A 27546-nucleotide genomic window follows, 5' to 3' on the forward strand; every position below is an offset into this window, starting at 1 on the left:
TGTACTTGAGATATGGAAAAACATTTTGAATATTGTGAGAAAAAGATCACACACCCCATACGACATAAAACACTGAACCGAATGAGTTTAGAAAAATCACTAAATGATTCAAATAAATAATCCAATAACAGAAAAATAACTTAGCAGTAAAATTTTCGAGTGGCAAATATGCAATTGTTCTTGTCATGTAATTTATGACGTCTGTCAGATTTGGTTAGATACACCGTTATATTCTTTGTAGAAGAGTGAGGCCCGGTTTATCAATTACAATTTAATATCTGTCTTAACTATCATTTATTATTGAGAATTTGGTTTTTCGATAACAGGATAACTTTTATCTCTTGGTTAAATTATGAGATATTTATCTGAATCTAAATATCGTTTTGTGAGATATATGTAGTTTCCGGTCTGTGTAGGCTTTGACAATTTTTACTGGTTTCTTGTGAACGAAATTTATTTTAGAGAAAAAGAAATTACTAACTCTAAGAAGTGAGACAGCAATTTTACTCTTAAAGAGAGAAATTTACTGTTGAGACATGCTAACAAGCAGAAAAATATAATAAAGTAAAAGAATTGATCGTATTTAGCATGAAAATCATGCTCATCCTATTTCTCAAAATTTCTACATAAGGGCTTCTTTCGTGTCGAAGGAATTTTACAAGATCAATATCATCGAAATCAACAAACTTCATCATATCGAAATTAAAATTAAATGATGCTATCGTTTATTATACTGATACTATTGATAGTTTAAATAAAATTTGTTTATTGTCTATGGAAAAAATTCACAGCCAATCAAGTCTGTTATATTTATTTATTACTATTGCCAACATTTCTTATATGTCAGCTGCTTAACTTGTGGATAAAATATAGGAAAAAACCCAACAGGAACTTTATCTGCAGGTTAATATTATCCAACGGATACTTAATTACAGGATAAACATTGCAATTTATAAGCCTGCCCTGAACAATCTAAATAATGTGATTTGTCTATGAATGGAATCAATGAATGATACACTCAGTTCTAGCAACATACAAATAGGGGTATTTGTTTATTGTTGAGGACAGAACGATCTAAATAATGTGATATGTCTATGAATGGAATCAATGAATGATACACTCAGTTCTAACAACATACAAATGGGGGTATTTGTTTATGGTTGAGGACAGAACAATCTAAATAATGTGATATGTCTATGAATGGAATCAATAAATGATACACTCAGTTCTAACAACATACAAATGTGGGTATTTGCTTATGGTTGAGGACAGGAAAAAATTACAAAATGGTTTTTTTTTAAAGTTTTTATTGACATTTAATTTACATCGACAAATATATGTAGTACTAAATAAAATTTAGCAAGATTGCTCAAATTTGTAAACATATATTTTCATATATAATAATATTATTTAATTTTATTGTCTACGAATTATACATTTATTGTCTTAGTTTATATGTCGAAAAAGTTAATATTGTCCCACACAGCTCTTTTTTTCGTAAATATTTCCAGCCCAAAATGTTCAAAGCTACATTTCTACATCTTAAATACGAATAAAATATATAAATTGGCCTTAAACTAGATTAATAAAAGTCAGTGGTAACTGTTAGGGATAACTAACCCCAAACTTTTTGAAAAAACGTTTTCATTACAAAAATAAGATTGATAATATATGAAAAAAAAAGTTAGAAATATCGATTTGTAAATTTTGTGATAGTCTTGTAACTATTTCTTAATTTATCATCCTCAACGAGTTACCACTGGAAATATATGTATGATGATGATATTCTTGATTGGAGTAATTGTACTCAGTAAATATAACAGTTTAGTGAAACAGAAAAATAACATCTCTTACACTTATGTACCTTAAAAAGGTAAATAACTTGTCAAATATAATAATTATTGTGATTATGTGTTATTTACCCATTAAAACATGCACAATATATGGTACTTTTCATATTCCAACATACTGTTTTATAGTTGATAGATAGATTTTCGATATGGTAATATCCAAGGAAATCGTCCTCTAAATTCCAAGTAACTCGAAAAAATATTATGAACTGTGTAAATAAAAGCATATCTTTTATTTCACGCTTCGAGCTACACGCAACCAGCTAACGACGTAAACTGAGACATAACCTAAATTAATTTTCGACATTGATGATTTTATCGAATATTCCCTATTGATGTAAATGATGTGGTTGATTTATGATGTAAATCATTAGATTTAGGTATGCTATTGAAGCAAATAAAATCATAATTATATAAAATCCAAAATTAGGTAAAACGTTACAACATACGTCAATATTAAAACTGTAATTTTTTATATGCATTTGAAATCACTTAGAATTCAGATGTTGACAAATACTGTACTATTTCCATGTAGGATATGTTATTAGAACACATGATGGAAATTAATTTATTACAAATATTTTGATTTGAACTAATAACAGTCTCTAAAAAATAATATCGAGATGGACTAGTAACAAACAATAAAATAGTTTGTGTTCAAATCAAATTTCAGTCTCAGATAAAGGAACCACGATTAATAAGTTCATATGTATTTCTCCGTTATTATTTTTAACAACTACGAAAAAATCATATTCAAGTTTTTATTGGAAATAATGATCGTAATAATTTTTTTGGTATCGTTAATCAAATCAAAATAGTTTATTAATAATGTAATATATAAACATGGTTATTGATTATACTGAGTACGAAATAATAAAACTACTCACCAATACAATACAAGATCAAGGTCACTAAACTCATGATTTCATTATGTTGTCAATACAACAGAATTTTTATATTAACGATGAAAGTTTTGTTTTGTTGTTTAAGTAATTTGTTTCTTTTATTTTCGAAAAATACAGGATAGGAATATAGTCTTCTACCACCGGCAAGTTAAAAAAAGTATCCAGCCGTATATAACCGCTAAAATATATCTTTTGAAGATATAGACGTTGTGAACAGATTGACGAATGTAGTCGTCATAAATTTTACATCTCTACCTTATTGAAAGCTTCCCGGTATTGAGGACAATTGTTTAAAACGTAATTCTATACAGTAAATAAATATGAAAATAAAGAAACAAAAACTTTATGTTTGATGTAACAAAATAATTTTTCCGCATGCCAATTAGGTAACGTAAGCGCATGTCAATCCTTATCAAGGTTGTTAGAGGATAGGTTACCCAATAACGTCCGATCTATGCGAGACGTCATCTGTTGAAAGCTGACAGACGAGAACATAGAAATGGCCTGGTTCTTATCGATTTGTATGGCCGTTTTTGAGGATAAATATAACACTAAATATATTTAAAATCATGAAGAAAAATTCTTCTAAAATACCCAATAGTATAACGAGGATACATGCTCATAATCATTCAAGAAATATATCTTTTTAATATATTTTACCTGAGCTTACCTTAAATAATTGATTATTGTCACTAAACAAAGTCTCAACAATAATCTAGGTTCTCTATATACACAAAAAAGTTTTCTTAATCTAGATTTAGTTCTCTAAAGTAATTTCTACATGAACTATTTATGAAAAATATAACTTTACTATAAAAAATCAACCAAAAAAGCGGATATAAAGCAAGAGTTAACCACAAATGGCAAAAATCAAACGTAAACATCGTTTATACTTCGGATCGCTTCCAACAAGTGACGTAATAGCTTCTCCCTTTCAACTGTCATTATCTCTTTATGGGGCAACCTATTCTTTACCAGCCTTGGATCGCTATGACATAAACATACCAATAGACAAATTCTAAAACGAGAGGGTGATTGTTTTTCATGAGTAGTTTTATAGTTTGGTTTTCACTATATCGATTTGCTTAATATAATATTTTAGTAACAAGAAGTTGAAATATTTTTGAAAAATATCGAAACGTAAAGAAAACCAGAATAATTAATTTTCGAAAGGGAGAATCCTACGAAGGAATAAGAAAGAAATATTTGGAGGTACAACAGTTTTTCAAAATAATTTTTATAATATCTTATCACGTGGTTCGTATTAACCAAATGCAGTCTATCAACTATTACTGTTATTTAATATTATTAATATTTGGTCGTAAGGGGATGGTAGAAAACTCTTCTGATAAAACCGTTTTCTTCTGGTAATCGATGTAGTCTTCTAAGGGGCCTTAATAATACCGATGCGTCGTCGGAGTGGCCGTCGACTTCGGTTTCCCCATCTGGGGAAGTCTCCCTATAAAGAAACCAGGAACTACTTAATGTCAATTAAATACGTAAATGTTAGGTTAGATCGACATAACCTAAATTAAACATTCATTCTATCTACCGTGCACTACACTACCGCTACACTAATTCTACTCCGAACATCTCTACTCTAAGTTTAATAGTTTTTGTCGGAAAATAACCTGCAAGTGTTGATTTCGCTTGCGGATCGACCGGATCTATTAAATCTCCTAATATGGCGGAAAGATGGCAACCAACCTAATCGTGCTAATGACCCTATATGACGTTTATCCGGATTCAAATATTTTGAGCTCATTGACGACGACGACGATGATGATGGTCGAAACCATCCGCTTTTTGCTACCGATCCTAATAAAGAATTATTCAAATCAGTGTTTCCAGGAGACGTTCCATATTTTCAATACGTAATTAAAAAAATATATTGTTACGAAACCGTCCACTGACATAGACGGTGAAGCCGGCTAAATTATGTTTTTTCATATATACGGCGGTATATTGTTTTTAAAACCCGTTTACAGTATGTTGTAGCCGTTTTTATAGAGTCAACTGTTACGAAAATGTTTTTATTTATTTACGGCAAATTAGAGATTTCGAACATTCTAGAAATTATTATAGTGTATATAAACGAGTCTCTAGCAGACGTGGTAATCAGTAAATAATAAATAAAAGTGAATGATGTATTTAAATAAATTAGTATGTTAAGAATTATATATAGTTAGTTAGTGATTAGTTCAGTGATTAGTCACCGGCTTAGTGTAATTAGTGTTAGTGTATAAATAAAGTAAGTGGGTAAGATACACCGTAGGTATTAATTTTTCCCTCTCCGTCCGTTAAAAAACTATTTAAATAAAGCATGGATTCTCCGTCTACTACGAAAAAAAGTTATTGTGCATAAAAAATTTTGGATAGTGTAAAACATCGTCAAGAAATTGCAATTTTTTAACAATATAAGAGATATTGTTAAAATGCTCAATTGAGTATAGTTATGTTTCATCTAAGATAATGAAATATCTCAAAAGTGGTTGAATTTAGATATAGGGAACAGGTCCATGCCGTATATAAAGACAAAGTTGTGTAGTGTACGATGGCGCTGAAAAACCTCAATACTCAAAAGTAAATCTTCAAAATCATTGTTATAGTTTTAACTTACACATTCAGTAACAACAATATCTAACATGTCAGTACTGACCTCCGACAACCTGGCGGTAACCGTAATACGTATGCTTGACAACCATACAACTATCTCTCGTCGTTTATTACGCTGAATAAGATATTTATACAAAATATTAAGTACCTTGACATTACTTAATCGAATCGTTATAAAGTTACAAAGTTTGTTATATTTTATCGCCTCGTCTCAAACGGTACGTGTTTGTTAATCAACTCGGATTACACGTTTTTGATTTATCGTGTCCTACAAGTAACTTTACTATATTTTAACAACTTCTGGTTCAATAATCGTCACAGAAATATAGCAAAAAATAAAATACAGAGAGTTATAATCAAAATATGAATATGAATACATTGTAGTTATTCAAGGCTAAGTTTGAAACATTGAAATACCGGACTATCAACTGCGACCAATTAAATAAGTAATTAATATTGAGCCAAGCTACAAAATCTTTAATATATGTACTAAAAGTCGAGTTTATGCAAGCACGAACGAGTCGGAACTGGCAGTACCTCGTCCGCGCCCTTCGGGATCGCTGCCCCGCGCTGATGTGCGTGTCGCTTCTAAATATTTGAAAATGTCAAAGCGTGTTATCGCTTAAAGACAAAATAAATATTATTGATTCATTAAAAAAATGGGAATGCGGTCGTAAGTTAGCTGATGAGTATATACCGATTCAATTTTGTCGTACACCTGCAAATTAGATAGTGAAGATCGCAGTAAACTTCGGAAAATGATGAAAAAACCGAAAAACGAACTTTTAGAAGACGCTTTGGTTGGTTTTTACAAAAACTATCAACTGGGCCACCGATTTCCGGCCCTTTACTCTGTGAAAAAGTATTCCAGTTCAAACATATTGCAGAACAGCAGGAAATGCGAGAAGATGAAACAGAAGAAAATCTAGACGCGGAAAATGATGTAGGACTATCTCAAGATGAAGCAAAACAGGCTCTGGAAACAGCTCTCGAATGTTTTGAAAAACAAACAGAGTTTACCTCAGCTGAAACTGAACTTATTTTAATTCACAAAACCTGCTTTTCGTCATACATTCGATTATCCGGACATTCGATTATCCGACAACAATTAATCCGGTTAATCGAGTTTCCACTGTACCAACGAGTTTAACGAATTTTAAACTTCGTTTTTTATTGGAGATATTGCTATTCAATAAGGACTGGAATTATTTCAAAATGTAGAAAGAAATCGAAACAAAGTTGACGTCTACTTCCGGTATAACCGGATGTGCCACATTCGGGGTAACATCTTGAACAAACAGCTTCGTGATTTCAGATTTTTAACGTAACTGTACACGCCATTATCCAACTTTACGCGCCTCACCCTGTATTGAGCTCAATATTCAATCATTGAAATTTTTTCTATTATTTTTTTTTCCTATGATTAATTCCCAATATAATTATTCAAATAGCTCGACGATTTAATTTAAACGCGTGCGTTCATCGAATTCTCATCACGTTAAATCAATAAAAACGTATATGAACAATGCGTAAACACGTACCTAAAAATCTTTTAGAAACATCCGGATCCGCGTCGTGCACATCCTGCATCAAATCATCATAATCGTAAGCGTTTTGATACACGGGCAAATAATTCTCGTTGCCATTGTCATAATAATAATCCACTTGTCTTTTGCTTCTTTTAGAGTCGTCCGAAATTTTTTTATTTTCCGACAATGGTTCTTTGTAACCGATTGGATTGTTCGAAGATTGTTTACTGCCTGTATTAGGGATTGATGTTTCTGAAATCCAAACGAACAAAAGATGTTTGCAAACTAGATTAAGTTTCTCGCAACTTTTACAAGAATATTCCAATAATGAAAGTAGAAATATTCATAAAATCTTATTATGAACAACAAATGAATTGCGTAAATTTTGAAAGTTGTTTGAAAGGCATTATGTTTGCGATGTCTTCGTTTGATAGAAATCTCGAGGTTAAGGAACAGGAAGTAATCGCTTGGTGCCAAATCTGGTGAATAGAAGCTGAAGTAGAGCTGCTACTAAAAGAAAACCAATACGGCTTTCGGAAAGTTCGTTCCAATCTTGTCGATTGATCTCGTCATAAGTACTGCAAAGAAAGCGATCTCAAAAGACAGATGTACTGTCTAGTGGTGACGCTTGACATAAATAACGCCTTCAACATAGCCAGATGTCATTACGGAGGATCTTCGTAATATAACATTGACAAGACACTTACAGAAGATGGTAGCCGGCTACTTCACAAACAAAATTCTCAAAAACAACACTTAGAACGGTCCCAAGTGGTACAAAGTCAATAGAGGGGTACCTCAAGGCTCAGTGCTAGGTCTTGTGGAATATCATGGGCTAGACGCGGCCATAGTAATTGTGGCAAAGCAATAAGAAGAGATCACGTTTGTTAGGGTTCTCGTGAAGATCTCTAGACAGATACATTCAGTAGGCTAACAACTAGTAGAGCAGAGGCTAGAAAAAAGTGGATATAATAAAGTTGAAAGTCAGAAAGCCGGCGAACCATCCATCGGATATCTGGAAGTGATGATTGATGCTAGACAGAGATCGTGAGTGAACAACATGAGGTCCAAAATAGAGGAGAAGAGCTCTCTGGGGCAACGTATTACAGAGGTACTAACCAGAAAGGAGGATGATTTCGGTCTATTGATTGAGCGCCCTGAGACTTACGATTTACCGGAGATCTACCGAACAGATAACCTAACAAATAGAATAGGCCGTTGTTGGGATGATCCGCCTAAGGAGGGATGAATTTGCCGACTTATTCAGTGGGTGGACAACTGCCTCTGTCGCTACCACGGAGGTATGAATTACTACTTGACCCAGATGCTTTTTGGAGAATACCTTCGCAGATTCAAGCATGAGGATTCTCCGGAGTGCCCAGCATGTACAGGAAACCTGGATAGCAGCAAGCAAGTTGCGATGCTGAAAAAACTTCGTTCTGAAGACGGAAAAGCCGAATGGCTAGATCCTCCACCTGTGAAGTAAAGTCTGATAACAAATTCTGGACGATTCTCGTTGCACAAGCACCAGGAATTCTTGTGCTCAAAATTAACTCCAATTATTCTTAACTAAATAGTAGTATATCCTTCGGTGGATGAATTAAGTAGGCCGATTTTAATTAGAGCGTTTCCGGGAGCAATGGCTTGAGGCTACCACAGCATAAACAACAATTAAATACACTATTGGAGGCGGCGGAAACGAATCCTTCGATTTCTTTTTACTCTTCTGACCAGTTACCATGAGCGTACGGATTGTTTTTCAACAAACTTTCGAGTTTAGATTTTTAGAAGGCGTTTTGTGTCTGCCAATGAATTTTGGATTCAATTTGGGACAGTGTAACAGCGAAACGGAATGATTCAACGAACTTATGGTTCGATTGGCTGGATAAAGAAATGAGACAATAAAGAACTCATCTAATAAAATGTTTCCGCTTATAAATACAGGCAAATTTGATAGCATCTAATGATATTTACTCTCTGCGGAGCCCAAAAATGGTTTTTGAAAAAAATAAAAGGAGATTCCAAACGACTACAACTTACCAGCATTTCTTTTATATTGCGAATGTTTATAAAGGTCTCCAGATTTTGCTAGGCTACTCAAAGATCGTTTTCCTGATTGCGGCAGTTCGAAATTCCTAGCCAAACTACTGATATGCCTTTTATTTGAAAAGTTATTCAGTTCTTGTTCTTTCCTGTAGCGTAAATCACCATTTCTTGCTAAAGATTCTAAACCTGAAAATGATAATATCGGGTTTTAATATGTGGCCAACTTCATTTGCGTGAGTTATAATCTATCGTTGAATAATGCACTATTGTGAATAAAACATGTACTAACCACGCTTCTGCTCTTCCAATTGTTGCGTAAGCTGTTCATTTATTGTCATTTTAGCTAAACTTCTCTTATATTGATCAGGCTCTTCATCCGGTATCGTCCTGATGTAGCCGTTCTTCGCCAAAGACTGCAAGTTTCTTTTCTGTTCGGGAAGACTGTTCCACCTAGTGAAATTAAGTTTGTGGTTTATCGTTAAAGTTGGACACACTTAATCCATTTGTATTTTATGGTATTTTATGGTTTTAACCCAATGTTCAGTAAGTTCTTTGAGACCTTGGTAAAACCGTTAGAAGCAAAATATTATCGCGCTACATTCACAACATCTCCTTTGGATCCAAATGTTTTATTTAAATCTGGTTATTTCTCTTACAAAATCTCATACATCTCGGCATTGATAGCTTGACCATCTGCAAAGATTTCGAAGTACACCAAATCTTCATAATTCCACCAGACTCACAACCAGATTTCCCGCTCGAATGGACGACTTTTTGCGACGAGTTCTGGTGATTATCAAAGGGGACAAAGAACCGATTATACACCTCTACTCGACTTATGAAGGAAAATACAAAGTTTCCTTCACTTTCCAGTTGAATTTTCGTTTTTTAAGATGCCAGAAATTAGACGCACAAATTTAAGTCGCAGAACTCGCTGTGCTGCGAGTTGAAAGTATACAAGAGGAAGTAAAACTGACAAGGAATGCAAATGCGTGGAATGAATTTGAACGGAGGCGATGGAATCGAAATCAACAACGTAGAATTGTTATATTTAACCCCTATTGGTATTGATAATGTTACCAGAGCCACTACATTCATTGGTTTTATAGAAAATGGGACAGATTCTTAACAGTTTTTAACTAATATCCAGCAATACAACTTATCGAGAATGTTTTTCCCAAACATCAAAATTACAAAGAGCTTGTATGGTTGAGCGAAGGATTTGTATTGACTGCAAAAACGTTGTTGTCTATAGTAATAATCCAACATCATTCATTATAGTTCAAAGCAGACTTCGAAGGCTCGTTGCAGCCCTTCTGTACCATATTTTCTTCTCATGTTAACAGCCCAATTCTTTGGCCGTCCCATTTCCATCCAATTGATACTTTCTAAAATTGCATAAGTCTGTAAATGATTTCCTGTTGATAATTGATCAAATTGACAGCTGATCCGACCTATTTCACACTATTTTTTTTATATATATAGTTGGTAGCCATGTTTATATTAATTTTTTATTTGGTTAAGTTGGCAGGGGACAAGCACTCTTAGATATACTTAAGTGACAGTGTAGTTGTGACAGGCAAACGTGCTAAAATTTGTAATTTTTAAGAACTTTTAAGTATTAGGCAATAATCCTAAGATTGTTAAACAAGAGTTTTTGTTAATCAAAACAATTATCATTTATTCATCATTCAACAACGAAGAACCCAAACCCAATGAAAATAACAACATTTCCAGTCATTTTTTTTTACTGTAAACGATATTTTTTTTGGTACGTTTGATTCTATAATTTCATTAGTATTTTCGTTGTACTGATTCGTTGTCGTCAATCAGATGACTTGAGTTCTCAGAATCAAAATGATATAGTCGACGAATTAATGACATTCAAATCCATCGTTTCCTTTACTGACCAAGACGATGTTGTCAACTATCCAACGTTAACACCTCATGATCGGATCGGTAATCATTATGTCGCGGAATATAAACCATCCACGACTTCGTAAAGGCACCCAACTTGTGATGAAATTAATGAAGCCACAATTTTGAAAGGGGAAGACGTTCACGGATTCTTTTGATTCCGAACGACATGCCATTCGACTTGAAACGGTTGCAATATCCATGTACACATGGACATATCCAGTCGCTGTTTGTGAATATATAAAATCCATGTTTTACGCATGGACAGTTTTATGTCGGTTGTTTCCGACTCGAAATACAAATAAAACTATTCATATACGCGCAAAACAAAAACTTATATGTTGAATATCGTAAAGCATTAGAATAATGAAGAAAAATTTCGGTATCTTCCAGAAAAATTCAGACGACGTAAATTTATCGAAATATATTTTGTGAATATGTTATCAGCGTTAATTTTAATATAAATAGGAATGTTGCGGACGAGGTTTGGCTATTAAATAATGAGAATGCAAACCTAGAGGGCGCCCTAGACGGTCGAGGTATTTGTGTAGTAGCAAATTTCTCGTTAAATTGAAAAAAACTCCGACTGAGTGCTATAAATTGTCACAATAGGCCTATGGGGACAATTCTTTATCTCGTGCGCGTGATTTTGAGTTGTGTAAGCGTTTTAGTGAAGGCCGAGAGAGCACTGAAGATGACCAGCACCCAGGTCGCCCTGTGATTATTTCAACTCCGGAAACAGTGACCAAAATCAACCAAATCGTGCGTGCAGGTCGTCGAATGAGCATCCGGATGATTGCCGAGGCTGTAAACGGCAACAAAAAACGGTTAGAAAAGTTGGTGCCAAAAAATCTGACTCCTTGAAAGGTTAGAAAAAGATCGGCTTTGAAAGGGACCCTATTTGAGTCGATGGAAGCGGTAAAGCAAAAAAAGATCCTAAAGGCACTCACCAAAGAAGACTTCCAGCACTGTTTCGATCGATGGAAAAAACGTATGGAAAGGTGTGTGGCGGGGAAAGGGGTGTATATTGAAAGGGAGCATTCGAATGTAGAATAATTTTTATAATAGAAACCCTTTTTCGTAACCATTCTCGTTATTTAATAACCAGACCTCGTAGGTATTTATCCAATTAATTGAAATGAATTCGATTCATTCAATTTGTAGTAAAGTTGTAAAATTTGTTGCGAATGTATCAGATAGTGAAAATATATAATTTGCGTCATCAATAAACTGTCCAATTTCGACATGTTTAAATTCACATATAAAAACCGACATTACTTATGAGATACCCCCTGTATGTATAAGTTATTAAACATAATTTTGAAGTGACACAATCTACGATTATAAATAAATAAAAATAGATAATTAACTGTTTGAGAATGCAATTCTAATTTCTTTTAAATAATATTAAAGTATTTTCTAGATACGACATTATGTACTATCATTTTTAATAATAAATATTATATAGAACTCGATTCAATGGACATTTAATTTCAATCTCTCATTTCTATTGACCTATTTCTTTATTTGACAGTGTAAACTCGTCTATAGACTTTCGAATGCGGCAAATTTCAGGCTAAAAGCTACCCTCTTTACTGAAACTGAATTAACCACAAGAGTGACGCATCCCATTTAATCCAACTAGATTGCGTCGGCGGTCTTTGTATATACCAAAGAGAAATTGTTTCACAGATAATATTGACCATTAACTTTTACTCAAATTGTTCTTGTATGTGAATTTCCATTCAAATAACCGCAGGCTATTATATTTTTTTTAAATGTTTTAAAACATAAAACCATCAATCAAGCTAAAAATTTTTGTTGCGTTAGTACGAGGTTTGCTACTTAAATTTTGAGATATGGCAACACTGATGTGATTATGTCAACTGTCATTGCCATCATAAAATTTGACATTTCTAATATTGAACGTACTCAGACCGTGTTGTCATACGAGTGAAGTTTGACGTAAAATTATGAAAATAATTTCTACGTGTGTATAATTTTGTTTTATTTCGTTTTATGATATGTAGTGAAAATATAGCTTTTTATTGAATGTAGAAAACTAATTTTGGCTACCCAAACCATTCAAATACCGGTTCATGAAGTTTTTATACGAAAAACTGATTTTTAATTAAATTTTATATCATATTCAAATAAATGATAGCAATAACAAATTATATATTCTGGATTTTTGTTTGAAATCTACTAAATCTCCTACCTGGCTAACGCCTCGCGGGCTTTCTGATAATCTTTTTCATCGTCGAGTTTCTCCAGAGCCTCTTGTACTTTTTTCAATAATTCTCTTCGTAAAGCTTGAACATGAATAGAAGGATTTTCTTGTGGGCTTAATAGTTCTAAGAGAACTTGGTTTTGATCGATAATATCATACGATAATACCTGAAACAAACCAAACTCCTTATGAATTAATAAATTTGCTTTATACAAAACTTTGATCGTTTAAATTTTTATCTTATTTGAATTGCCCAACTAGTGGGAGTAACGAAACTTTGTGTTAAAAGATGTGATCGTTCTGTCGGATGGAAGTTGTGTTTATGAAATAATCGGTAACATATTAGCCTTTTCTCAATTGCTAGCCCACTGAATGTCTCGTAGTTTCACTCCAACGGACCTCATTTACATAATCGCGATATTACATTTTCCTAAGTTTATTACTCTATTAATTCCCTTTCTACTGTCACTTCTTTTTGGTTTGTCACTTTTTATCTTTATTATTTCGAGAGGAATATTTCAGTTTTCCGTTATTTTTGTTACGTTTGTAGCATTCGAGGTTTTCTATTTACTTTTCCGAACAAAAAAAACGAAGAAACAAGTATTCTTCATTTGAGCTAGTTTTCCACAACATTTTCCAATCAAATTATACATTTTCCCACAAAATATGCGTTTTGAACGCGTAATAGGTTTCTTTTGGTATTATTAACGTTTTTTTGTAAGATCAAAAGGAAATTATTAAGTGCTAAATCATGGATTTATGGTAAAGACAACCTTTTGGTTACCATGGAACTCCAGAACACCATGGAAGTCCAGAGCGTTCCTCGGAAGCGAACCGTGCTTTGTACGAGCTTGGGTGTTACAAAAACTGTAACTCGGCGACTGGACCTTGGAAAAAATATTCGTCTCTTGAATGATTGAAGTTTCAGGATACGGGTTAACGGCTTGATTTTGTAAACCAGATGATTGAGCGCTTTCCGGTGTTTACCAACATCTTGTTTTTAAATGAAACTCATTTTTATCTTAATGGATAAGTCAAGAAGCAAAATTACCGCTACTGGAGTGCAGCCAATCCAATTCAATAAAAATATAATCCAGTGATGATTTACTTTACGTACTAAAAATGATTTCTGAAAGTTTGAACGATTTAGAATGCATAATTTCGATGTAAATTATGTTGAAAGTCGAAAAATCTTCTATGAAATTTGTAAATATTTCTCCTTTTTTTCTATACGACGAAAACTTTTTCAATTTCACTGACGAAAGAAAATAAATATATCATTCATTGTTATTCATTAATTTAGATAAAACTTCGGATTAAACTAATAATATCAGAAAATAAAAAATTTAAGGTTATGCAAAATCATCGAAGTGAAACTGTCAACATTGAAGTGGCTAGAATCACTCCAGGGTCATTCCAGAGCGTCCCGAAAGTGTTTTGCAGTTCGGAACTGTCAACTGTCACTCTATGGAACACTCAAAACGCAACTTTCTGTATGTAAATGAATACAGAACGAATAACTTTTAGATGGCGTCGTCTAAAAAAGTTGTTAGACTGTTGTTAGATCATTGTGATTAAAGAGATGAAGAGAGAAGTTCCAAATGATTATATGAAAATGAGTGGCGTTAAACAGTTGTTTTCGAAGGCTATAAATAATGAAAAACCTGAAAATTGGGAATAGTTAATCATACGATTAAGAAAAAAAAAGAAAATGTGGAAATTACAAAAAAATAAACTCATTATAAACATTGGTCGTGACAGTTCTTCTGATTCCGATTCTGATATGGATTTGTAGCTTCACTTATACTGAGAAGCTTTATACAGGGCCGGATTAGGATTTATAAGGCCCGGGTTAAAAATAATGACGGAGTCCCTTTAAGGAATTCGGAAATTCGGAAAAATTCACAAAATAATATCAATACGTTAGATTTGTGGTATCAACACATCAAAAAATACAGAATGATTTCCAAATGATGGGACTCTCTTGGACCTGGGGCCCGGTGCTATAGCCCCCCCAAGCCCCTAGCTTAATCCGGCCCTGGTTCTATATTAAAAGTATTATTTATGAACGTAGGGTTGTTTAAAAATCATAATTATATAAACAATATGACATAGTGTTGTTAAAACCTTGTGGAAAAATAAAGCATTTTAGAAAAAATGTATAAATAGGTTAATTAAAAAAAGTTTGTCATCAACCACGTGGTAGTTTTATCAGTTACACCAGTAAATAATATATCAGCGATATAGTATTATAAATGGCTTTAGAATGGCACCCTATTGAATTGAATATCTACTTGTAAATAGATTGAGATTCATTCAGTAGTATTGGAAGGAAAATACGACACCTCATACTAGTTGAAAAGATTATACCTATATGTAGTTGAGAATAATCTAGAATATTGATTTAATGAGTGAATTGACGTTCAATTTTAGCCTCAATTTTCAGCTGATTTTGTTTGTTCAACGAGGAAGCTCAAATATTTCTTCCTTTCACAAAAAAAATTTAGTTTGTATCATCATTATGAATATTTCTAGCGGTTTCATGCTACTGTTGAAATGTAGATAATTTAACCAACATCCTGCTGGCCGTGAGCATGCAAATTATTGAAATTATAAAAAATAGAGTTCATTCCACTAGTATACATTCAAGACGTCTATAAGATCGTGACTGTATGGGTCTTTCAAGATGAACCAAATCCGACAAAAGTTGTCGCGCACGAAGCACTGCGAAGCAAATGGTTGCCCGCTTTTTCGGAACAACTGGACTGGATATCATTACCGTTCTATCAGAGCGGTTAATTCTGAATGGTACAGCAGCATTTGTTTGCCTGAAATCTTCGAATAAATCAGGGAAACTAATCGTAGAACACGAATCATTATCCGCCATGATAATGCGACCTCACAGATAACAGATCAAAGTAAAACGTTTTTGAACAGTCAAAATATCGAATCGGGGGGTCATCCGCCTTACAGTTTTTGTTGGCAACACCAATAATTCTATTTTATTCCTACAGATCAAAAATATATTGCGGAGTCGACGTTTTTCTACACCCGAAGAAGCGGTTGATGCGTTCGAATCATATCTCAATCGGAATTGTTTCAAACGTATGCAAAAATGTATTGTGATCTTCATATTTTGGAAAACAATAAAGTCGTATCAAATTATAAATATTTTTTTTCGTTTATCCTACATCAAAACTTTCAAGTTTTGTTTAATCATATCAATGGACCGCCAATCTATGAACCGATAATGTGCTTGAATAGATTTTACGTTTCATAACATTTGATAATCAGAAAACTAGTTCTGAACTTCGGTAAATTGACAAGCTAGTACCAGTTCGTGACTTATTAATAAACAATTTGTTCCCTTATTTAATATATCTTGTGTAATATTTGGCGAAGGTGCTGTAACCGTCGTCAATTATACAAATTTATTTATATCAATTAGCTTTGTTGGCGGTAAATTACCCTGAACTTGTTCTGTCACCAGATTCATGCGCAGTTTGAAATTTGAAAACATGTCCTGGATTTAAAATACTATGTTCGTGGAGTACAGATTTATGATTCCGAACGTGTTCTGAATACGTCCAATATATCCTCGGACATGGATAAGTATCCTTTTTGTGATATTTACCACGAAATATCCTCCAACCTATGTGCTTTTCTACGTAATTGTATTTCAAAAACGTGGTAGTTGACAAATATGAAGAAAGAACCTTCGGCCAGTTAATTATATAAATTGTTTTCTCCTAGATAGTTTTGAATTACAAATTACAAGTTCTTAAATCGTTCGTTAAGGAATGTATTCAAAATATATTCGGAACAAAGCATGCGCATTCAGATTACATTCGCGATGTTTCTAAATTTTAAATCACCAGCACCCTATTGGCCGTGGTGAGCATGCAAATTATTAAAATTATAAAAATACCTAACGTGTAGGGCTAAATTTGCATTTATGTGATATCTATTTTAGAAAATTTGCAATCTGATTATTTTTTACGCGAAAAAAATTACAAAGTTCGTTGTTTTTCAAAATGCGATAACATCAAAAATAACGAACTTTGCACTACCGAAAATTTGCAATCTTATTGTTTGAATTTGCACCGTCGAAAAAATGCGATAATTTATAACGGTTTTTTCATAATTAGTGATAAACACGGCGGATTAAATTATCTGATTTATAGAAAAATAAACTCTTATTTATTATTTTACTTAATTCTACTATAAATATTCATTTTTTAACAAGACTTTTATAGGGAAAATCAAAAATTCATCGTACTTACTTTGTAAGTACTTGCAAGATAAATTATGAGGCCCAATTATAATGACGTGCGTTAAATATTTATTTACTAAAATTAAATAAAATCGCAATGAATCCGCATTTTTAACTCAATGCTTTACATAAAATATTAAATGCATTTCTACATTTGGACAAGATTTTTTGTAAGTTTTCCTGACTGCGTTTTTGGTTCCATCCGATAACATCCACGTGTCTTTTAAACTTCGCGAATAAGTTACATAATGAGCTACCCCAGATGGATCGTAGGGTGGAATCCTTTCTATTATACAGCATAGTACAAAAGCTTCATTTTTTACACTCTAAGATTACTTTTAAACTTGCAAATACCATTTTCTGTTGCAGCTTCGCCGGAAATAATACAATAAGTCACTTTCAATGCATAAAAACTTTCCGGTCGTCATACTTTTGGTTTTGGTTTTATTGTTGTTGCACAACTAAAACTGTAAATATTAAAAGCATAATCGAAATTGTTTCAATGTACCTTGCAGCATAGTTCAGAAAGGTTATTTCATCAAATGAAAATAAAAATAAAATTTAGAAATTTGGCTTAATAAAAAAGTTGAATGTACTAGACCGGTCCCTTTCATTATATTATTTTTCAAAAAATAAATGTAACACTTTCAAAATGTTAAGCAAGTTTTTTACATCAAGTAAGTTCATTTGATCAGTATTGAATGAATTATTTTACTTCTTACCGACGTACATTCGTTTTGATTGATTGAAAGGACAATAAATGCTATGCCTATATATTTTTTTTATGTAAAAAATACGAGAAAGAATAATGATCAGTATTTATCTACGACTTTACGTGTAAAAAATGAAGTTTTTGTACTATGCCATTCATTGCGATTTTATTTAATTTTAGTAAATAAATATTTAACGCACGTCATTATAATTGGGCCTCATAATTTATTTTGCAAGTACTTATAAAGTAAGTACGATGAATTTTTGATTTTCCGTATAAAAGTCTTGTTAAAAAATGAATATTCATGGTAGAATTAAGTAAAATAATAAATAAGAGTTTATTTTTCTATAAATCGGATAATTTAATCCGCCGTGTTTATCACTAATTATGAAAAAACCGTTATAAATTATCGCATTTTTTCGACGGTGCAAATTCAAACAATAAGGCTGCAAATTTTCGGTAGTGCAAAGTTCGTTATTTTTGATGTTATCGCATTTTGAAAAACAACGAACTTTGTAATTTTTTTCGCGTAAAAAATAATCAGATTGCAAATTTTCTAAAATAGATATCACATAAATGCAAATTTAGCCTTACACGTTAGGTATTTTTATAATTTTAATAATTTGCATGCTCACCACGGCCAACAGGGTGTTGGTGATTTAAAATTTAGAAACATCGCGAATGTAATCTGAATGCGCATGCTTTGTTCCGAATATATTTTGAATACATTCCTTAACGAACGATTTAAGAACTTGTAATTTGTAATTCAAAACTATCTAGGAGAAAACAATTTATATAATTAACTGGCCGAAGGTTCTTTCTTCATATTTGTCAACTACCACGTTTTTGAAATACAATTACGTAGAAAAGCACATAGGTTGGAGGATATTTCGTGGTAAATATCACAAAAAGGATACTTATCCATGTCCGAGGATATATTGGACGTATTCAGAACACGTTCGGAATCATAAATCTGTACTCCACGAACATAGTATTTTAAATCCAGGACATGTTTTCAAATTTCAAACTGCGCATGAATCTGGTGACAGAACAAGTTCAGGGTAATTTACCGCCAACAAAGCTAATTGATATAAATAAATTTGTATAATTGACGACGGTTACAGCACCTTCGCCAAATATTACACAAGATATATTAAGTAAGGGAACAAATTGTTTATTAATAAGTCACGAACTGGTACTAGCTTGTCAATTTACCGAAGTTCAGAACTAGTTTTCTGATTATCAAATGTTATGAAACGTAAAATCTATTCAAGCACATTATCGGTTCATAGATTGGCGGTCCATTGATATGATTAAATAAAACTTGAAAGTTTTGATGTAGGATAAACGAAAAAAAAATATTTATAATTTGATACGACTTTCTTGTTTTCCAAAATATGAAGATCACAATACATTTTTGCATACGTTTGAAACAATTCCGATTGAGATATGATTCGAACGCATCAACCGCTTCTTCGGGTGTAGAAAAACGTCGACTCCGCAATATATTTTTGATCTGTAGGAATAAAATAGAATTATTGGCGTTGCAAACAAAAACTGTAAGGCGGATGACCCACCGATTCGATATTTTGACTGTTCAAAAACGTTTTTCTTTGATCTGTTATCTGTGAGGTCGCATTATCATGGCGGATAATGATTCGTGTTCCGCGATTGGTTTCCCTGATTTATTCCAAGATTTCAGGCAAACAAATGCTGCTGTACCATTCAGAATTAACCGCTCTGATAGAACGGTAATGATATCCAGTCCAGTTGTTCCGAAAAAGCGGGCAACCATTTGCTTCGCAGTGCTTCGTGCGCGACAACTTTTGTCGGATTTGATTCATCTTGAAAGACCCATACAGTCACGATCTCATAGACGTCTTGAATGTATACTAGTGGAATGAACTCTCGAGTATGCTTTAATCTCACGGTACGTCCCATGAGGAACTTGCAACATCAGTTTACGCCCAATTTTTTTTGGCATAATAGCGGATTTGGAAGACCTTCACGAAATTCGTCCTGTGGCGAAGTGCGATCACGATTGAATTCGTAAAACATGGTTGTTGTGATTGTGCTTCTTCTATAGAAATCATAGCATGGAAATGTTATCGATTTAAATTAAATAGCACTCGTCGTATGACAACACATTCTGAGTTCACGTTCACCTCGTATTTTTGAATTTCAAACGACCAACAGTGAGCAAAAACAAAAGATACATTATCTTATCACATTACTTCGATTAATTGTCCGATAAGACGTGAATTGCTCCAACATTTGTAAATTCGTCTATTTATTCACCAATTTTATTTGTCATATATGAATTAAAACAATCCACTGACTCAACTGACTCACATAGCGTCGATGCACTCGATATTTCCGCTTGCTGCTAAAAGATGGCGACTATCCTTGAAATTACTCAAAAACATCCGTAGACTTGAGAGTACGAGTATTTAAAACATCCGTAAAGGAAACGAATGAAGTCTAAAAGCTGTAAAATTCTTCTTTCCGTGACACATTGCGATCGCGGGCCTTACTGATACGGCCAAGGGGCCGGAAACGGCCCGCGGGCCGTATCTTTGACATGACTGATCTACACGGAAGTTAGGGATTTGTATAATTGTTTAAAATAACACCTCAAAACTCATAATAATATATATACTAAGATTAGTTTTAAAAGAAAAAAATATTTAAGACCATAGTTATTGAATGTAGAAAAAATTTAAAATTGCAGAAACTTTTTCAATACCTTCTAGCTTCTATTCTCTTTATTAAGATTCTTATTTTATGTTATAAAATTATAATTACATGGAAGTCATCTACGTAGAGAAATTCAGTTACAACGACAGTTTGCGAGATATTTTAATTACGGAAATATCCGGGTGACGCCATCTTGTTTTAATTTACTAGCTCATTAAGCGCAAACTTGGATGAGTTTTTCGTGTAAATTCAAAAGCATTATGAATCATTTCCCATAATCAATACGCAATACGAAAAGTTTCCGTAGTATTTACAAACATTTCTTCTTTTTTTTGTATCTGTCAAAAGTCGACGTTAATGTGACAAATAATTATTCAACTACTGTTTATTACTACATTCTTTTTTAAATTTTGCTTCGTTGTTTGTTTGTGAATGAATCGATATTCAGTAACAAATGAAGAGATACTAAGACGTGTTAACAAAATCGAAATCATAAAATACGAAATATCGATTGCCGCAACTATTAATTGCGAGCAAGATCGAAGGTCCGAGAGGGATCGAAAGTCGTAAATACACGCCGCAAGAAATAGAGAAATAATGGAAAATGTTACCGCCAACATCCATTAAAGAATAGAAGAAGAATATCCACAATCTCGCGAATAATTCGTTTGAGTTTGAGTCAAATTATTTTCAAACTTAAAACACTCAAAATGGATGCAATTTGTAATTGTTTCCACTCGTAATAATTTGTATTTTTCGTCAATACCCAAATTATCGACTTAATGTCTTTAAAGCCGTTTTCGCATTAACTGTTTTAGTAAAATTCAACAAATAGGGTATCATTAGAAAGACAATTTTTTGCCCTTTCAAATAATATATCAATCGACCCCTCTTTCTATTTAAAATTGGCTTGTTATTCACATTTATCCCCCTCAAAAGCAAAATCGACGTGTCCGAGCATTTTTGAATTTAATTACAAAAAAAAAAGAGAAAAGTTAGGTGCAAACTTTTCGTTAGACCACCCTGTATATATGTTTAAATTGACAAACGTACGTTTGCAAAGCTAAATCGAACAGACACATAGTTTTTACTGTGCAATAAAAATCAAATTGAAACGCTATACGTACGTGTGTATTCACCGTTTTTATTATTATTGCTTTTGAACTTGCCAATTCGCGCCTGACCGAATTCCTATACGAATCGTTAAAATTGCTTTTTCATTTATTGAATTTCTGATATTGAATTAATAAATCCCGCAGGTTTAACCTCGATTCCACGAATTCAATTAATTATACCGCCTATATGGTGCATTTATTATTAAAATATAGTTTTATTACGTCGTAAAATTTCTATAATTTATGTCAAATCCTCTGTGTAATCAATTTTATAATATGTAATGAAATTCCTGGAATATCGATTCCTTGGCGCTGTCACTAAGTTTACCAGGGTGATTTATGATAAATCAAAACAGAAAATTTACTTAGGGTGCTGGTTTGAGATAACGAACAGTATATTTGAATTCTGTTAATTAAAATTAGGTAATTGACTACCAGCAATACCTAAAAACGTTGAATTATAAACGATAACATTCTTAATAGAGTCGGTAAGATTACAATCCTCGATTCAGCCAGGTATAAGGTACAAGTCATTTGTCATTTGTCATTTGTCATTTGTCATTTGTCATTTGTCATTTGTCATTTGTCATTTGTCATTTGTCATTTGTCATTTGTCATTTGTCATTTGTCATTTGTCATTTGTCATTTGTCATTTGTCATTTGTCATTTGTCATTTGTCATTTGTCATTTGTCATTTGTCATTTGTCATTTGTCATTTGTCATTTGTCATTTGTCATTTGTCATTTGTCATTTGTCATTTGTCATTTGTCATTTGTCATTTGTCATTTGTCATTTGTCATTTGTCATTTGTCATTTGTCATTTGTCATTTGTCATTTGTCATTTGTCATTTGTCATTTGTCATTTGTCATTTGTCATTTGTCATTTGTCAAGTGTCAAGTAAGTTTGGAAACGCCACTCCTCAAGCCAATGCTCAATTTAGGTAAAAGATGAAAATTTCTAGGCATTAGGTCGGGACTGTAAGTTGGGTGTTGGAAAATGTCACACTGAAAATGCTGAAGGAACTATTGGGTTAAACGAACGCTGTGGCGACGGGACATCTGCATTGTTTTCCCTGGCTACACAAGCAACAAAACTTTTTGGTCCTCTAAAACATTTGCCATAATCTTCCGCCTGTTGAAGATTCGTTTTAATTTTGTGGGCCTCGTTGGAAAATTTGTGTGCATCAATTGTTGTGATTGTCGTGTCGTTTCAGGCGTGTCATGATTCATCATCTATCATAGTAGATTTAACAACATCTTCTCCATCAGTATTGTGATGGTCAAGAAACTCCAAAGCAGCATTCGGCGAGTGTTTTCTTTCAGTCAGTGAACATAGTTGGGACCCAGCGAGTACAAAGTTTCCGTAATTAACGTGCGTTCCGTATTAAATCCAATCGTAATCCTCTAAGTGATAATAACATCCGTAGATAGTAACATCAGTTTGAATACATTTGTGAAGGAAAGAGCACGGGATGATCCAGAGTTGGTGAAGAGATTCGTGTGTTAGTTCAGAAGGCTAATCTTCGATTATGTCCACTGTTTGGATAGTTTTGCCGTCTACAGTTATTACTGGCTCTAAATGGCTTTTTTGTACCATAGCCCGGCGGAAAGATAATGGGTCTTTCTTTTTTGGTGAGGCAATATTAACCGGGACTGCTTAGGTACCTTCTAACTCTACAGCAACGGTCCGTCTTCAGTTTGAAGAACATGAACCTTAGAACTTCATAATCTAACAAGATAGTGCGCCACTTCACATGCTTAATGATGTACGCGATTGGTTTGACGTCGCTGTACCCGACCCCGTCGGATTCGTTGCAAACCAGATTTGACGCCAGGTGATTTCGACCTTTTGGCGTTTCATTAAGGATCGTTTGTATGTTTTTCTACTACCAGCTGACATTTCAAAAGTAAAAAAGAGGAATGAAATAGCTATACGACAATTATTGAAGAACCTTTGGAAAAACCTCGACTTTAGACTTGAAGCATGCCGTGTGACGAATGGTCCTCATATTGGACACTTCTAAGTAAAACTATTCGAGTAGTTTTTGTATGTTATTCATTCATTAAAACCCCGTACCCCCACCGTATAGCACCTTCTATCATTTGTTTCAGTTTTTGCCAAATAAAAATATCGGAATAGTATAATGTGACGTATACAGGGTGTTCCGGAGCTTAATGCGAAAAATTAGGGTATTTTCAATAAATAATTATGTTAATTTTCTTCAGAATGTCTCTTTATGGCGAACGGTTTACTTCTACATATCTCCTAAACCAGCGGTCTTCAACCCGCGGCCCGCGCTCGGTTTTTTGGCGGCCCGACAATATCTACAAGTTTGCGTACATATCACAGCAAAGCTGGTCAATTTCTGACCATAATATCACATCATAAAATGCATATTGACCCAAATTTACATAAGGAGTAAGATTTGCGTAATTTTCGGTTATTTGTTACGTCACCAAACCGGTTTCTCGAAGTGGACCATCCTACTCTTTGTTTCCCGTTCTTGAGGCGCGCCTACCTACGCAGCAACGACTCACATATGCGCGTGGGGCGTGCGTTTGAAGACGCCAACGGTTTGATTAGTTTCAGTTCGCTACTGAGAGTCAGCGTGTACGGAAGTGTTTGTGTCCTGCGCTGATAGTTGAAATGAATTATCATTTGCATTGTCTCGTTTGTAATGAATCAGTTTCTGTGTTAAAGGAATACAATATCAAACGACATTATGATTCAAAACATTCCGCTAAGTTTGCACATCTTCAAGGACAATTACGCATTGAAAAAACAACTCCAACGACAGCAGCATTCCTTCCAAAAACCGAAGTAAGACAGTGGGGCAAGTGTAAAGGAGAGCTACATCATTTCAGAAAAAATTGCACGAAGCTCAAAACCATTCGCTGACGGCGAATTCATAAAAGAATGCATGGAAGCAGCAGCAGAAGCTTTGTACCCCTCACAAAAGCAACTTTTCTCCAAAGTGAGTTTGTCTGGTGTTACCGTGGCAAGGAGGGTAGAAGAATTGGCAGAAAACGGTCTTAAATAGATATAATCTCAATACATCAAATTCGGTTGGAATCACCACAGATGGTGCACCGGCAATGACTGGCTAAAACGAAGGACTTGTTGCTTTGATAAAGAAAAACAATCCCGATATCTCTTTCGTACAATATCACTGCATTATTCATCAGGAAAATTTATGTTCAAAATGTTGAAACGTGTGTTCGATTTGCGGAAGGAAATTGCTGCATTTATGGAAAGTAAAGACGAAGCCGTCCCGCAATTCATTGATGAAGCATGGATAGGTGATTTGGCTTTTTTTACCGACATTACAATGCATTTCAATGACTTAAATGAGAAACTGCGAGGAAAAAATAATATGGTTCATGAATTGTTTGATAATTTTAAAACGTTTGAAGTGAAGCTGGACTTATGGATCAATCAGTGGTCGTCTTGTCAGATTTCAGACATGGATAAATATATTTCTGCGCTTCAAGATTTGAAAACAGAAATCGAATCACGTTTAATCGGTTTTCGCAAAAAAAATTTATTCGCACGACCGTTCAGTGTTTCTGCGGAAGATGTACCTGAAGAAATGCAGATGGAATTGATAGAGTTGCAGTGTAACTCTGTTTTAAAGGATAAATTCTCTCAAATGAAGATTGTGAAATCCAAAACAAGGACCAGAATTACCGAAGTTCATCTTGAAAATAGTTTGAGAATTGCAACAACGGCCATTGGGGCGGATATTGATAAATTAGTTAAGAATAAACAAGGTCAAATATCCCACTGATTAAATTTGAATGTTTTTGTGAATAAATAAATGTATATATGTATGTTTTTATTATACTGCGGCCCTTAAGTTCAAAAATCGATTAAAAAATGTTTTTGTGCTTTCTTTAGATTGTACAGTTTGTCCCTGTAAAACTTACGGATTGTTAACCATTGGGTGTGAACTGCTCCTGACTTTCAAATAGTAGTTTAGAATTATTTATTCCGTCAAACGTACTACATAGACATACGTAATAATCTATTAAAAACTCATAATGTTCGAATTTATAATTTAGACATAATATACTTGAAGTTTAGATGTCGCAACTTTAAAGGCCTATAATTCAGAAACGCGGGGTCGTGTGAGTGAATTTTTTTATGAAAGCATTGTTTTAACATACTTTAAAGTACCGAAACACTCTATATATTTTAATAAGATAACATTGATTTTTAAATAATAAAAATTGTATTCGAAAATTAGATTTTTGTGTTTGTTAGAAACTGCGTTAATTTGAGTACGCCCTATATATCCAAAGATTTTAATTATACATCGAATATAAAGTATAATAATTTGATAATACTAGCACGTGTTCTTATTCACTTGATTGGGAATATTGATTGAAAATTACTCACCCTGGATGATTTGATGAAAAAAACGATAATTCCAAAAACAAAATTCAACTCTAAAAATTTACTCATGCTCTTCGAAATAAAGAAAAACTACAAAATAATTTCCTTTCAACTGTTGATTCAGATATCAACACGTACGACTTCACATCTCGTTTGCACGGCCTCTATTTTATACAAGCTCAAAGCGGGGGAGGTATACCGATAGAGCGCAGACTCTAAATGAAAACTCTGGGGCTGGCACAGCTATATTATTCTGTCATCTGCCTACAGGCTAGTTTGAAATATGTTTCCAGAAATTTGCTGGATTTAAGGGATAAATACATGGAATGAAAAACGACGCTTTCGTACCACATTGACGTATACAGTGTAGGATTAGCTCAAACGGTTGTGATTCCTATTCGCAAATCAATAGGATTTGTACACAAAAAAAAATTCTTTAAGAATATTTCTTACAAAAGGGCATTTAGTAGTATAGAGATCAAACTTTTTTGTAACTTTTTATATAACATTGTTGTAAACATGTTTTTGGTTATACGACATCGAATTTTTATGAAAAGTTACCAGAATGAAAAAATTTTAGAATCGAATTATTCATGGTAGGAAATTAAAATTTATTAAATCATCTGGGTGAGACGGCACCTCCCAGTACAAAATTGGGTAGCAAAGTTTGAACGAGACCGTACGACCTGCAAGGACCAGCATCGCAGTGGTCGACCAAATGTTGTGACGACTCCAGAAATGTTGAAGAAAATCCACTGGATGAGCTTCGACTTAAAGTGCGCGAGCTAGCAAACATAGTAGACGTTTCAAAAAGTGAGAAAGCTGTTTAAATCAAATTCTAATATCAATTGCAGAAGGAACAAACGATATTTCATAAATACGCACTCATACCAACCTAAGAAATGAAAAATAATGTCTATTCCCCGTATAAAATTCGTTCCACGTCTAACAAATCCCCATTGTTTACCAATAAAAACATCGAATCGTAAACATAAATGTATTTCTATTGGTCTAAGCTGTCGAAAGGCGTATGTACACAATTTCTTTAAAATAGTCCTGCTAGATAGTCTTAATAAGCAGTGTAGTGGTTAAGTGAGATTTATTTAATCGATAAATTTCTGTAAATAAAAGAAATATGGCGTTCTTTAGACTATGGGGGAATGAAGACAATGAAATTTAGATAAACAAACACAACAAGTTATTTTAAATATATTCGAATGTTTAAAAATTATACCAGTTTAGAAACATTGCGTCAAGTTT

At 33.4% G+C, this 27546-nt stretch overlaps 1 protein-coding gene across 2 annotated transcripts; it reads right to left on the bottom strand.

The window, feature by feature from the left end:
* Positions 1-2843: 2843 nt before the first annotated feature.
* LOC130893877 (neuropeptide-like 1) lies at positions 2844-26507 on the bottom strand. 2 transcript variants are annotated; one of them, XM_057800315.1, is made up of 7 exons: positions 26290-26507; positions 13082-13260; positions 9236-9396; positions 8941-9132; positions 6913-7152; positions 4387-4573; positions 2844-4214 (listed from the first exon to the last, which is right to left on the bottom strand). In XM_057800315.1, the coding sequence occupies exons 1-7, from the start codon at positions 26353-26355 to the stop codon at positions 4064-4066; spliced, it is 1176 nt and encodes a 391-aa protein (XP_057656298.1). In that variant the 5' UTR covers positions 26356-26507; the 3' UTR covers positions 2844-4063. The 2 variants fall into 2 exon arrangements, with proteins under 2 accessions (XP_057656298.1, XP_057656299.1); XM_057800316.1 differs by lacking the exon at positions 4387-4573 and having other exon boundaries at positions 26290-26455.
* Positions 26508-27546: the final 1039 nt, after the last annotated feature.

This window comes from Diorhabda carinulata, chromosome 5 (genome assembly GCF_026250575.1).
Source record: "Diorhabda carinulata isolate Delta chromosome 5, icDioCari1.1, whole genome shotgun sequence".
Lineage (NCBI taxonomy): Eukaryota > Metazoa > Arthropoda > Insecta > Coleoptera > Chrysomelidae > Diorhabda > Diorhabda carinulata.

What these genes read in the sequence shown, in the direction of transcription:
- LOC130893877 (XM_057800315.1), bottom strand. Translation starts at nt 26,355, where the DNA reads ATGAGTAAATTTTTAGAGTTGAATTTTGTTTTTGGAATTATCGTTTTT. An exon ending in ATTGGAAGAGCAGAAGCGTG is followed by an intron (nt 9,133 to 9,235) that starts GTTAGTACATGT and finishes TATCATTTTCAG; the next exon opens with GTTTAGAATCTTTAGCAAGA. An exon ending in TGTTTCTAAAAGATTTTTAG is followed by an intron (nt 4,574 to 6,912) that starts GTACGTGTTTAC and finishes ATTCTTTATTAG; the next exon opens with GATCGGTAGCAAAAAGCGGA.